Raw genomic sequence first — 13934 nt, 5'->3', positions numbered from 1 at the left:
TGCCATGGCATTTTATACCCCCCCCCACCCCCCCCATCCCATCATCCTCTCCTCCCTCTCTCTGTCTCTCCCTCTCTCCCTCCAGTTGCCAGGGGAGATGGGGGAGTGGAGGGAGGGGTGCATGCATGTGGACATCATGGATGGCAGGGCAAGATCGATGAGATAAATTGACAGATGTTGCAACACACGTTTGCAGACGGATGAGTTTGATTCAGTGTGTGTTTGTTTCTGTGCGTGTGTGATGTGTGTGTGTGTGAAGACGGACGGGAGCTGCTGCTGCTGCTGCTGCTGCACAGTGTATGAGCAGTGCAGCTGTTCTGTGTTTAACTGTAGGAACATGTGTGCGTGGATTCTTCTTCTTTCTGCTTTGAGTCGCTCTCTGTACAAATATCTACTGGCAATGCTGCAGCAGCAGAAGTGATGCTTCTTCTTTTTTTGTGCAGATTGATTACATGTGTATGTGCATGCATCCCTATGTGCGTGTATGTGTTTGTGTGTTTGTGTTTTCTATCGTCAATCAAAACAAATGTATTATAGCAGCATTTCTCCTCCTCTGCTGGTTGTTTGCATGTGTTCCTGTGTCCTACGTGATGTGTGCCCTGTCTCTGTATGTTTACCTGTGTGTGTGTGTGTGAGAGTGACAGATAGACTGTCGACAGAATGGAAACAGTGCACGGTGAGGGAGCTTTAAAGATGCAGTGTGCATGACAAGTTACAGATTCTTCCTGACATCTCGATGTGAGCCCGCTTGACCAAGCCTGGTCAGTGCTGTGGCCTCTTACCTGTGTAGTGTGAGAGACACTGTACCGTCCAGCTCGGTAGTTTCTATCTGAGATAGTGATGACAACACTGTGCTGCGGAAACTGAGGAAGCAACGTGATCACTGTGTTCCAGTTCAGAGGCTCCCCTAAAGGATGCAGTCCACATAAGTGGACCCGTACCTGCTCTTCCTCTGATGGTTGAGACAAACACGAATGATGTATACAGTTTCTTACTCCTAAATAACATTTGTTTGTCACAGGAAATTGCCCTAAAACTTGGTTATAAAGTTATAAACTTCCATGATTCACCCTCCACTAAATTCCTATAAGCTGCTCCTAGTAATGCACTGAACTAATCTCCAGACTTGTATCTTGTATCTGAGAACACAAATATCCGAGTAAGAGGCTCTGGACTTTCTCTGGAGTTTCTCCTGCCAGCAACCTGGTCAAAACTCTGGATAATGTCCAAATGAGCCCGTGTGCAAATATAGATGCTACTGAACAGAAACAAAATCTCAGAATGAAAGGATGAAGATAAGGGCCAAAGCCAGTGTTCATTAAAAACATATGAAAACACTGCAGTGGACTTTCATGCTGCACCCCCCCACATGAACGCTACAGAGATTTCTGCAGAGAATCTCCTGCTGAATCGTCCATGTGTGAAAAGCAAACTCTTGAGACGGTGTGAACTCCGGAGTTCATGTCTGAAAATGTCTTTAGTCGAGTTAATGCAGTATGTTTACCACCAATACAAATACCTGCTCATGACCATGTCACGTGATATCCTTTGATTTAACATGTTTAAGAGGATTGCATGAACACTGTGCTACACAACTAACCCCCTCACATCTGATTTGGGTGATGCGCTGGCTGGGATCAAAAGGAGGCAGCTTCTCTTCTCAGCTACATGTGGAGGAGCTGGGACGGGCCTTTTGGCGCCTGTAGCCATGTACTCTGTGTGGAAACTTGGACTTAAAAGGATTGAGCCTCTGAACTGGAACACAGCGCGTATCACTTAAAGTCAATGACATCCTTGAAGGCAGCAGAGCCTGAGTTATTCGTTGGTGTCGTGTCAATGGGATGCAGCCGCTCACTAGAGCACATGTAAACAGAGACTGAATGAATATGGGATGTGCAGCAGAATACACATACGACAGCTCTGACACATATTCCAGTGACTAACTCTCAGAGACTGGGCTGGCTGTGGCTCAGGAGAACGGGCCGTCCACTGACCAGAGGTTCAGTTCAATCCCAGTCTCCCCCATTCTGCATACCGAAGTGTCCTTGAGCAAGATATTTAACCCCAAAATTGCCCCTGACTGCTGTGCTGCCATGTGTGACGAAGTGGTGCATTTCGATGTTACTGCACTGTAAAGAGCTGTGAGTGGTCACCAAGACTGGAAAAGCAGAAAATACAGAACATTTACAATTCAGCACTTGTTCACATTGCAAAAGACTTGATGCTTGTCACTTTGTTCTGTTTCTTTAGTTGTTGGTTGTCAAATGGTTCAGGGTGCATCTCTGTATTGTTCCTGCAATCTTAATATTGCAAATTAAGCATTTTCTGCTGCTTTGGTCTCTCCTTTCTGGCAGTAACGGGCAGATAGAATGAGCCATTTGTTTAAAATAAAACAGAAATCAAGAACAATACATCAGAGTCTATTGAATCTAATTATTACCCCTGGGGATGGATGCAATAGTTTCAAGGTTAATTTTTAAGTCCCATCATCATGTGTAAAGTTGTATAAAATGCAGAAACCTGCCACAGCATGTGCTGAATGAAGATAAACCCTGTCAGGAGCAAAAGTGCAAAAATCTGATGCTGCTTGACGCTGCATTTTCATGGTTGTTCAGTAAATGAATGCGTTCCAGTGACCTGTTGCTTGTGTTGCCTGCAGGGACAGAGCAGGCCTGCGGGTGAATTTGATGTGTGCGCCTGCATTTAACCAGTAACTGATTTACCTGATCTCAATATGTCAGTGGAGGGTTTAGATAAAGTGGATGTAGTTTCAAAGCCCCCTGTTGTAATAAGAAAAAGTGAGTTTCAAGGTTTTGTCTGATTATAAAGCAGGTCTTGTGCAGAGCTCCGAGGGGCAAGTCACCTCAATACTTATCCAGTCTGTTGATACTTGATTCTAGTAGCTACAACCCATGACCATCAGAAAAAATTGTCCTTGAGGAGAACAGACCAGAGTAATTTTACTTTCATGCACCAAACGCGTACTTGGGATCGTTACCCTCTCCTGGCATTTGTAAAAATCTTAAATGTTTTCATAGAACCATGTCATTGGTTTTGACATGCATGCGTTATATGTTCTACAATTCTTTTTAATTTTGATATTGACTTGTGTGGTCTTTTCAGTGCTTTAGTCTGTCTGCAGTGCTCTCATGTTATTTGACCCTGCACACAGCTCATATTCATACTGCCGTAAACAGGCAGCAATTATACAGTCACCACCCTCCTCTACACCCCCAGCACTGTTCATCCACCAACCAACCTCTTTACCGGAATCTTTTTTTTAATCGGTGTTTGTCTTCAAGAAGGATTATGCACAGACAGATATAACTACCCGACAGATTATCACAAAACTTGTTAGAAGGATGCTGTATAGGTCAATAGAGAATCTGCTTTATTTTGGTGCTGATCCAAATCAGGCGGTGGATCCAGAAACCTTTTGCCCCTCACTTTTTTATTGTAAGATAGGACCTTTTCAACATTGATAAAAAATCTGCATGTTTAGGGGAATGATATTCGCTAGTGTGTGCAATTTGGGTTAGGGTAATGTGGTGGACATACAAGCTCTATTATTGCTCCTCTACCTTTTTATATAGTAGCTTTCTCAACAATACAACATGAGGTCATTGGATCACTGAGATAGCAAGTTACAAGACAGAGAAATGTTGTGGAAACGCTGCAGAATGGTTGGATGTCAGGAAGCCAACATATAATTGCACAGCTTTTCACACCTTTCCAACTGATCGCAATATTAGATACCAGTGGCTATACAGTGAATGAATATCGGAGCATTTTAGTCTGAATTTGTTATTCTGGAGAATTTCTGCCCTGACTGACTATTGCTGTTTGCATACATGAGTTTTACCAAGCTGCAGCTGAGGGCTTCATTCCGTTTTACCTGTGATGGGCCAGGCTCCGAAAACACTGAGCCAATCCGAGGAGAGGCTCATAGACATAAAACAGTAATCTATATTCCAGCACTCGCTCCCTGTGTGAATGTGTTTCCATGCACAGTGTCCTGTATGTTCATTTATTCACTTGGCACTTCAGTGCATTTGAGATCTGAGCTGGGCACCAGAAATGGACACAATAAGAATAAGAAAGAGACAGAGGCTTGGCAGAGACTGAGGGGCCATCCCAGCCTCTGGAGAGCGGGATGCACTCAGAAGACTGAATCGAGGAGATCATGACAGAGGGGGGGAAATGTGATTAGATAAAAAATGAGTGAATGATTAGAAGTTTGGAGAACAGTAGAGGAGAGGGGGAGGAGATGGGGCCACAAGGATGGAAATATGAAAAAGAAGAAGAGCCAGTGAAGAGAGAGAGAGAGAAGGAGGAACAGATGGTGTGGGCTGGGACGAGTTTGGTGCACAATGGGATTATCAGCATGTGTTTACAGAATGTTGCAACTGACGAGGTTTTTATACATGTGACTCGCCCACTGACTGACTGACTGACTGACTGACTGACTGATACCTGACAGGTGGTGTTCCTCTACTGGACTCAAGTGAATATAATGAACATGGTCTGACGTGTGTGACATGTTCGACCTCACATGTTAGTATAATTATGTATTACTGAGTGGACTTCCTAGGCATGTCATGTATATGTTTTTATATACATATACCTTTATTTAACATAGCAAAGTGCCCTTTCTAATTCTGCCTCATTGTAATGAGCAGTTCTCTTGGCCTGTGTTGATTCTGTTATTCCTTGTCATTAGCGAGTCCTCCTCCCTTGTTATTGTTTGCTGGACATTGTGTGCAGAGCTTTTTATAAACAGTCAATGGTGCAGAGTGAAGTTGGAAAACCAAAAAATGCCTGTCTGAAATGTCTGATCAATCCACGCGATATTCAGAGCCAAGTTTACATGCTTTCAAATTAGAGCTCTGCAATTTAGCTTGATAAAAAGCAGCAAAACGAACCTTGTACTTTTACTTTGAAGACAACTTGCTAAAGAGGAAGTGATCCTGTGAATGTTGCTCCCATGACGAAGATCAGCACCTGTGATACCGTTAGTTATGGTGAATCAAAAATGATCAGATTATCAAAATTATCTGGTGAGTCAGATATTATTGGCCGCAGGCTTCCAGTTGCTGATGTAGTTTATCTGAGGGAGAAGAAGAAGATTCAACTCGGTCCACGGACTGCTGCAGAGCACTGGTTGCTTGTTTATAAAATAGTGAATATATCACTGTGTCCAAATAACACAAAATTCAGCACTGCACTTCCTATGATCACTAAGAATACACATGCCATGTGTGAAGCTGTTCAGAGGAACAGTTCACGAGATATGTGCTACACACACACAGAGAAAAACAGACGTAGGGAGAGTGTGATACTAGGCGAATCTATCCGACATGTGGCTCTCATACCTTATTGAAGATCATTATCTTGCACATGTTAAATGATGAAACTACTTTATACAGCTTTTAGTCGAGTGGTTCTCAACTTAGGGATCTGGCCCCTCCAAAAGGGCACAGGGCTCACGGAGGGTGTGAGATGATTAATGGGTAAAAAGGGTTTTAAAAAATAAGCTAATTTAAATTGTGCAAATGTTTCTCACTCTAATCCCTGCTCCTCCATGAATTTTGGGAAATGTTCGCTTCCCGTGGGGCCTCGTACCATTACTTAAGTAAACTTTCTGGAGAAGTTTAGAGGGGAAATGTCTCTTTAACTGCCAGCTAGTCGGAGACAGCTGAAACGTGACAAGAGACCTCAAGTAGAGACTGATTTTTGGAATGGTTCACATGCCACATTCCAAAATGTTTTTCTGTATAAAAAACTGAGAAATGAAACAAAAAGAACGTTTAGGGGAAGTTTTCAGCTCGATCATTTATCTATGATCCCTCTTTTACACCAATATAAGCGAGTAAACACTGTTATTTTAACCCATGTAAAGACAATTACTTCCTTTCCTATTGTTAGTTAAGGAATTTGGATTTCAGTTTTTATTCTGAACTGAAATCTGAGCATTGTGTTCGACGCCATGAACACACAGAAAAACTGAGGCGCGCTCTTCTCCCCGAAGTGTGTTCTCCTGGGTGACATGATTCCCTCATCGCTTATTGGAGCCAGGCCCAGTAAAAACCTGTGTCTACTGCAGAGAAGTTTGTCCGGGGAGTAAATGCCGATTGAATCCATTCCTATTGCAGACGAAAGCCAGATGTTTGTGCCACAGGACGGAGCAGATGTTATACTACAATACAGTTTATGGGCTTCACCTGTGAGCACACAGCGCCTGTTCTCTGCTGACAGTGACTAATGGTGAACCATTACATGGCTTGGCTCTGGTGTGGACCTTCCCGAGCAAGTTTCCCTGCGTCCAGTTCTATCTGTTGCTGAGGCAACAAGCAGCGGCATCACGCTGTATATAGCATCTCTCACTGAGGTTCGGGTAGAAACTGGCTCTGGCCATATAGAAGCAAAACGTTGTTCTATGTCACCACTGTTGTGTAGGGGTATATTAAACTTAAATTGTGGCTTTGAACTGAAGCTGTAGTTTTAACGTTTGCCAACTGTGAAGTATTTATTTTCTCCAATTCAGTAATATATCGTGTTCTAAAGTCAAACTGCATCATCTCAATGTTAAACCTTTTATCTACATTTCTTTAAAAAAAAATACAGAAAAACAAATACTGTTTTATCTTTTACAGTTTCTTCCGCTCATAATTTTTCTCAAAAATAATGAGCAAGTGCTTATCAACTGCAGCCATTAACACTTCCTCCATTAGAAATATAAATAGTACATAATTAGAGGCCTTTCTTGGATGTATCCCAGTGATTTACAGCAAAGTCCCACCTCGTGTTTAAGGACAATTGCTTGAAAAATGTGGGACATGTAAAATCAGGTGCAACAGATCAGAAAAAAAATGGAAGGATAACTTTACAGTAATCTGCTACAGAAAGATGAGCTGATTTATCTTCATTTAAAGATTTAAGATTTAAAGTATTCACAGTCTAGGTATTATAAAATATTGGATATATTTATGCACACATGAGCTCCTGGTCTTAATCTTATTAGATAATAATAAGTAAGTTATAATTTTCTTTCTGCCTCATATTGGTGGGGATGTCATCAGAGAGGGACGCAGTAGGTAAGGAGCTGACATCAGATGTTCAGTGTATAGGAAGAGAACCGGCAAGATAAATCTGAGCATCTGTTGGTGTTAAAACTCGACTTTCAAGTCATCTCCCATGAAGGTGAATACAGACATGCAAGGACGCACTGTACATGTCCTCCTTGTCTCCTGTCCTTCATTTGTATCTTTTTCTGTCATTTTACACTCTACGTTTGTCTCTCCTCTGTCTCCTCTCTGCCAGTGACTACATAATCAAGGAAAAGTCGGTGCTTCTGCAGAAAAAAGACAGCGAGGGCTTCGGCTTTGTGCTGAGAGGAGCCAAAGGTAAGAGAATATGAAATAAAACATCCTGCCGAGCAGTCATGCTCATCGATTGACATCATATATTACATGTTTTATTAGGTGCATTGTTAACGCTTCATCTCCCGCAATATGTTTTAATGGCGTGTCTCCAGCTCAGACTCCTATCGAGGAGTTCACTCCAACCCCAGCCTTCCCCGCCCTGCAGTACCTGGAGTCAGTGGACGAGGGAGGAGTGGCCTGGAGAGCTGGTCTCAGGATGGGGGATTTCCTGATCGAGGTACGGCCGTGATTCACCAATGCATCATCAGGATGAAATTGGAAGCACTGTAAGGTTTCATGTGGAGGTTTCTACACAAGAAATTAACCACTTTTCCAAATGTCAAATGTGGGAAATGGTGAGAATGGAGCTGGATCCAAATCTTTAAGGCCTCACATTTCTCTGGATGTCACTCAATATATCCCCAGGTCTGTAAAACATTGCAAATTACAAAAGATGCCTTTGACATTTAGCTTAAAATGTATTATTATTCTGAAGAAAATTTGGTTTGTAAGCTCCCATTAAACTTACTAGATAGAAAGAAGGAGATTCTTGTGCCAGCTTGCTCCAAGATCACAGAAACAGTACAATATGCAATAGAATAAGACAGAGTATTAAGTCAAAAAAACAAGTGAAAGTAAATATAAAATATTAAGTGTAGATGGGATGATATTTGATACATGAAATTGAAAATAATATGATGCTAAACAAAGTAACATTGCACATAAAAATAAAGTCATATTGCACAAAGTGGTATTATTTTCCTCAGTGTATAAGGATTTTAAAAATATACATTATTCAATAAATAATTTACTAAAAACAAAAAATACATATACCTAGTAAAAAACAGCTATGGATAAAGCTAAAGATGGGAAAACAACTACCAGCAAAGTTATTGTATAAAAAGTAAGTGAAGCACTTTAATACAAAGTTGTACACCCAAGTTTCTGTATTCTGTGTATTGTGTTTTGTTTTTATTAAATACAATTGTTAAACCTGTGTCTTACACCCTCGTTAACAACATGCCATTTTGCTTACACAAATGTGATTAATATTCTGTAAATGCAAATGAGAAAAGATTGTGAAAATAAACCATAACCTTCTGGTAGATGAATAAAACACGTTTCTGTAACTCTCTGCATCTCTGTCCCAGGTCAATGGTCAGAATGTGGTTAAAGTTGGACACCGGCAGGTCGTCAACATGATCCGGCAAGGTGGCAACAGCCTCATGGTCAAGGTTGTCATGGTAACCCGCAACCCAGACATGGAGGAGGGTTCGAGGAAGAAAAGTAAGTATATCTACTGCCCCTAAGGGGGGTGGTGTTCGTGAATGCTGGTTACTGAGCCTTGGTCTTCAGCAGCTTGACTCACCACTGCTTTCCCTGTTTGCTCCTCTCCAGTTCCCCAGCAGAGTAAGAGGCTGAGCACTCCCGCCATCGCCCTACGATCCAAATCCATGACCTCCGAGCTGGAGGAGATGGGTAAGAAACTGGTTTTTAGATGAACTGTCTTTTAGGGGCAGGGTGGATGGCAAAGAATGAAGGAGCAGTTTTACAGGGAGATGTAGACAAAGAAGGGGAGTGCTTTAGAGCTGAGGAGGAGAACATAAGTTAGTGGGTAGAAATAGATTGAGCAGATGAAGACTTGTGGAAACAGTGTGAAACCAGAGTGTTGGGGGTTGTTAAGGATGCTGAACGTTAGGGGGGGGGGGGGCCAAGCTTAAAATAGACAACAAGAAAGTAGAGAGGGAGATAGTTTTCTTACTCAGTGACAAAAGGAAAAGAAAGAAGACGATTGGCCACCGCCGTGGATGACGCTCTCCATGCATTTCACTGTTCTTTCAGAGGTTCCACACTGTCACTACCAGCACCCCCACTACAGGTAACCCCACCCAGAAAAAGTGTCGCCATCCACCCTGTGATCCCCCCTCTCACTGTCCGCCTCTCTTACCTCTCTTACCCCCCCTGAACCCCACCACCGCTCCCTGGCCCACCCTCAGCTTTCACCCCAGCGTCCACGGAGCAGCCTACCTCTGCTCAACACACACACAGGACACACAAACACTGACACTTTTTGTTGCCAAGGTAACACTGCAGGGGAATGAGGCGTTTCCGGGGGCCGAGATCATCACTGTAAAGTGGTTTTAATGTGTCTTAAGTTTTAAAACATCTTCTCCTTTTGTTTATATCTCTTTTTTAAAATATTTTGGATTTGTTCAGAAGAACTCTCACCCAGCATAGAATTATTGAGATGACTAATTCTTCAGATAAAAAAACAACTTTGTTCTGAGTATGTCGTTATGGTAACAGCATTATGTGTGGTTAGGCATATGCCGTCTCTATTTGAGGCAAAATAGTGGGAGGAGAGTGCATGGTGAGGGTCAACGCCCGCATTTGCACATCAGAGCGTTTGCCAGCGTTTTATTGGTAATTGGGTTCTCATCTTTGAGACATTTATGATGCTTGCCGTCGCTGCTACGTGGATCTGAGCATGCCCAGTGAACAGTTGATGATGTATGAGCACCGATGACATGTGGAGCTGCTGGAAATGAATCTGCAGGGCTGGTTTCGGGACTTTTCTCTCACAAACAATGTTAGACAACTGCACATCCCTGTTAACAGCAGCAACTGTTAGTTGGGATCTGACAACAGTAAATCCGGAAGTGCAGAGATCGGCCCTTTGCTTCATCCCTATCCCCAGACTCCTCCCCTCACCTGCCTTATCTCTGTGGTGTGCCCTCACCTGACCAGCACAAAGCATGAGCACTCAGTCTGACACACAGGTACCTGAACCCACCTCCACGTTGAAACACATCTACCAGTGCTCACCACATACTCTGTGATCTTCCTGCGAGCACAGTATGTATGCAGTGATGCTGCACAGGTCAATCTGTGTCCCAACACAAACATAAAGGTGCCAGAAGGTCCATATTCATGTTTGAGACATGTAAACAGAGGCAGAGAACAAATGTTATCACCTGTATTTTACCATTTGCTGTTCCAGCAAAATGTAGAAAAAGGGGGTCACAATTATTTTATTGCTTGAAGGAATCATATTATGCTCATATTTAGGTTGATCATTTTAAAGCACATCACTTCTCTCATGTGTCCATTTGCTGCAGCTCCTCTTTTCAGCCGCTGTCTAAAACACTGAGGGATTGTCTCCCTCCTGATGAAATCCCAGTTTGCTCTGATTGGCCAGCTGGCCCACACTGTTGTGATTCATCAACCTCTTCCAGCATGTATAGGAAAAGTTAGCCTTTTTAGCGTAATTCATGCTTCTGCTTCGAGGATATGCCATAACCTATGCGTAGACGTGTCCCCTATGCAGAGCCCTACGCTGTACCCAGACCACAAGAGCTGTGATTGGTCCGACAGACTCGCAGCCACTTTTGAATTGAGATGAAGGAAGGAACAGGGACGACGTCTTTCTTTTCTTTTCGTCGTCCAACATGATCAGCTTAGTAACACTCGCCATTGTTCTGCAGTAAACAGACGCCGGAGAAGTTGTAAATAAGCGGACCAGAAACCGAACTACACTCAACAACAGCATAGAAACTCTAGCGTTTCGGTGATGTTATAGCAGCGTGACTCACACACACCTACGCACCAACTATGAACGCTCTGCCCCGTGCGGAGGCTACACGCCTACCTACGGGGTAGATTTGACCCAGAAGCATGAATTGGCCCTTAGATGTGCATTATGCAAATGTAGGGGTTGTTGTTTTTGTCACCTGACCTCACAATGGGGTGGAGGTATAGGCCAGAATACTGAGCTTCAGGAGCTTCTGTGTTTAAGGAGGATCTTCCTTTGCCACACACTTTGGCCGTTTTAACTTTCCAGAACTTTAACATACACAAAGTAACTATATACCACACTAGAGGGAAAAAAACACTGAAAAAGCATGATACGTCTCCTTTAAACTTGCTCTCATGTGTACTGAAAACAACAGTGTAAAACTGTTAATGTTGCTTTTTGCTGATATATCTGTGTATATGTCGGCCGATAAGTAACGTAAGATATTGCAGTTGTGAAATAAGAAACAAGATCTAAGGTCATTTAGAAACACAACTCCGACAAATGGCTCTTTCAAATGTAAAGTTAGTCCAACAATCCAATCAATCCATATTAGTACTGCTTGTTAAATTGTGTTTAGATGAAAAATGGCTGGTGGCATAGATTTTTATCGTAATATTAAAAAAATCTAAATATTACTATGATAATCCATTCAAAAATCTATTCAAAGACTAAACGTCATGCTTTACAAAAAAAAGAGAAGCTTTTAAAAAAAGTGTCTGTTTGACTCAATATGAAGTGCAGTAAATAACCGAGGTTCCTTGAGATGTGGCGGCTTCATTTGCAGTCAGAGCCTCTTTTATAACTTTGCTTGTGCCTCCTTCTGGATCAAGGTGAGAGGACCACAATGTGTGACGAAACCATGTCAGCCGCTGCCATATGCTTATTCAAATGCATTAGAATTCATTTAGCTGTGACGCCTATTAAACTATCTCACCTCTGTGATTGGTGCAGTGTCCCAGTTCGCCTAGAAGTCATGCTGCAAGATAACAAGGGCGTTCAAATGGAATGGATCGTGCAGTGCACTTTAGTCCATTGTTTTCACAAACCCTTAATACAAAACTCTAATTTATTTTTAATTGTATGAAATAAATACAAGCTCGAAACCCATCCAGCCTTTGTTGAACCATCAGACATTAGAAGTTTACTTCTCCACAGTTTAGCTCATTAAATCAAATAATCAGTTTGAATATGGCAGATAACAGTATCCTGCTCAGTACACACACACACACACTCTCTCTCCCTCACTCACTCACTCCCTCACTCACACCAGTGGATGCAAACACTAAAGGGTCACCTTCAGTTCTTTACTCCCTAATGGAGTTGTCCTTTTACTGTTCACTGGTTTAACCACTAACTCCGTCTTTTCTTTGTCTCCTTTGTCCACACTTCACCGCCGACGGGATCTTAACCATAACACAGTGGAGCGAGGTGGGAGCCCTCTTCAGACTAATTCCTCATTTATGCCTGTGTGTTTTCGAGTGTGTCAGTCAGCGTAACTGTGTATGTGTGTGCAGCATATTTACTGTATCATAAGTGTGCACGCTTCAGGTATCTTTAGAGCCTGGGCATGATTTACGTTCTCTTACATGGACGATGGAAAAGCCGTGTGAGGTGACTCAGTTTGTCAGGCTCCAGGGAATATGATTAGTATTCAGTGTAACGATGCTGTCGCACTTTCACTCCTGCCAAAACTTAAGTCTCCTTTTGTCCTCCTTCCAGCTGCTACCCCTTGGAAAAAAAAATCAGGTACGCTCTGGTACATCGGCGCCTGAGGCGTTGTGTTTACTATACGTCTGTCCAGAATGACTCGGCGCTCACCGCTCCGCCCCTTACTGAGCTCGTTCTCTGTTTCTCTTCTTTCAGAATTCGAATCCTCCCAAGTTACAGAGAAGAAGAGGACAGTCTATCAGATGGCTTTGAGTAAGGCAGCTCATGTTTGTCAGTGGTTGTTTCCCCGAGTGTCTTCCTCTCTTCCTTATCCACCTTCATCGAGTGTCCCTTTCCACACAGTTTCCTTCATGTTGATGTTCATGTTTCTGTTTCATTGTCCTGTGTCCTTCTCTCTTTCTGTCTTTTTCTCTCCTGTTTGTTTTTCTTCTCTCAGATAAACTAGATGAAATTCTTGCAGCAGCTCAGCAGACAATTAGCACCAATGAAGCGCCTGGGACACGGGGACAGGGGCCAAAAAGAGACAGAGGGCGAAGCTTCTATGGCAATGAGGTGTGTATCGAGAAACACACTGCATATGAATCTACATGTGCTCTTAGATACGATGTGTGTGTTCCTGTGATGACAGACATCCACTACCTTAGTCTGCATGATGAAGTGTCCTTGGTCAAGACCCTAACCCTAAATTGCCCAACATGGATGTTCCATCAGAGTTGGAATGATGTGAGATTGGAAAGCAAATATGGAGTAGGAAGTTTGCAATGTGATGCTTATGTCTGCAGCTTGCTTATTTTTTTTAAATTTTATTTAAATGGTTTAGAAATTGAAGAGCTGCTCTACACAAATGCAACAAAGATCATATTTTTCAGTTTTTTATTTTTGATTGGTTTTAACCTGCATCGACTGGTATTTTTGGCATAAGCATGGAATCGAGAATAATTACCAGTAAACTTCAACCTGACAACTTTTAATTATTCCCCTTTTTGATCTATTATTCCAGTTCTGTGGTGCACACTGAGGGATGGGGTTCAATAGCTTATTTTGAATACATCGGATCTTAATCCTTGACATTCCTTAATTGTATCACTTTGCATTGTGTGAAGGGGAATGAGGAATGTGTTTTTCTCACTCCAAATGTTTGGAATATTTATACTCAAACATTTATTTGTTGGGCTTAAATAGTCTTTATTTTATTGCTGATGATTGTAGTGTTAGAGGAGACACATTAAACAGAGAATATGAATCGATAAATCATTTGCCACAGAGCT

General features: G+C 42.3%; 1 protein-coding gene across 1 annotated transcript in view; it reads left to right on the top strand.

Moving 5' to 3' along the window:
- shank1 (SH3 and multiple ankyrin repeat domains 1) overlaps positions 1-13934 on the top strand; it is a 57455-nt gene that overhangs the window by 35444 nt on the left and 8077 nt on the right. The window contains exons 15-22 of the mRNA XM_061090303.1: positions 7321-7403; positions 7535-7659; positions 8573-8708; positions 8820-8900; positions 12418-12426; positions 12718-12744; positions 12862-12918; positions 13103-13218. Of these exons, the coding sequence (XP_060946286.1) occupies positions 7321-7403; positions 7535-7659; positions 8573-8708; positions 8820-8900; positions 12418-12426; positions 12718-12744; positions 12862-12918; positions 13103-13218 (634 nt within the window). The remainder of the gene's footprint in view (positions 1-7320; positions 7404-7534; positions 7660-8572; positions 8709-8819; positions 8901-12417; positions 12427-12717; positions 12745-12861; positions 12919-13102; positions 13219-13934) is intronic.

Source organism: Limanda limanda, chromosome 17 (genome assembly GCF_963576545.1).
Source record: "Limanda limanda chromosome 17, fLimLim1.1, whole genome shotgun sequence".
Taxonomy (NCBI): domain Eukaryota; kingdom Metazoa; phylum Chordata; class Actinopteri; order Pleuronectiformes; family Pleuronectidae; genus Limanda; species Limanda limanda.
This window is presented reverse-complemented; position numbering and strand designations above follow the sequence as displayed.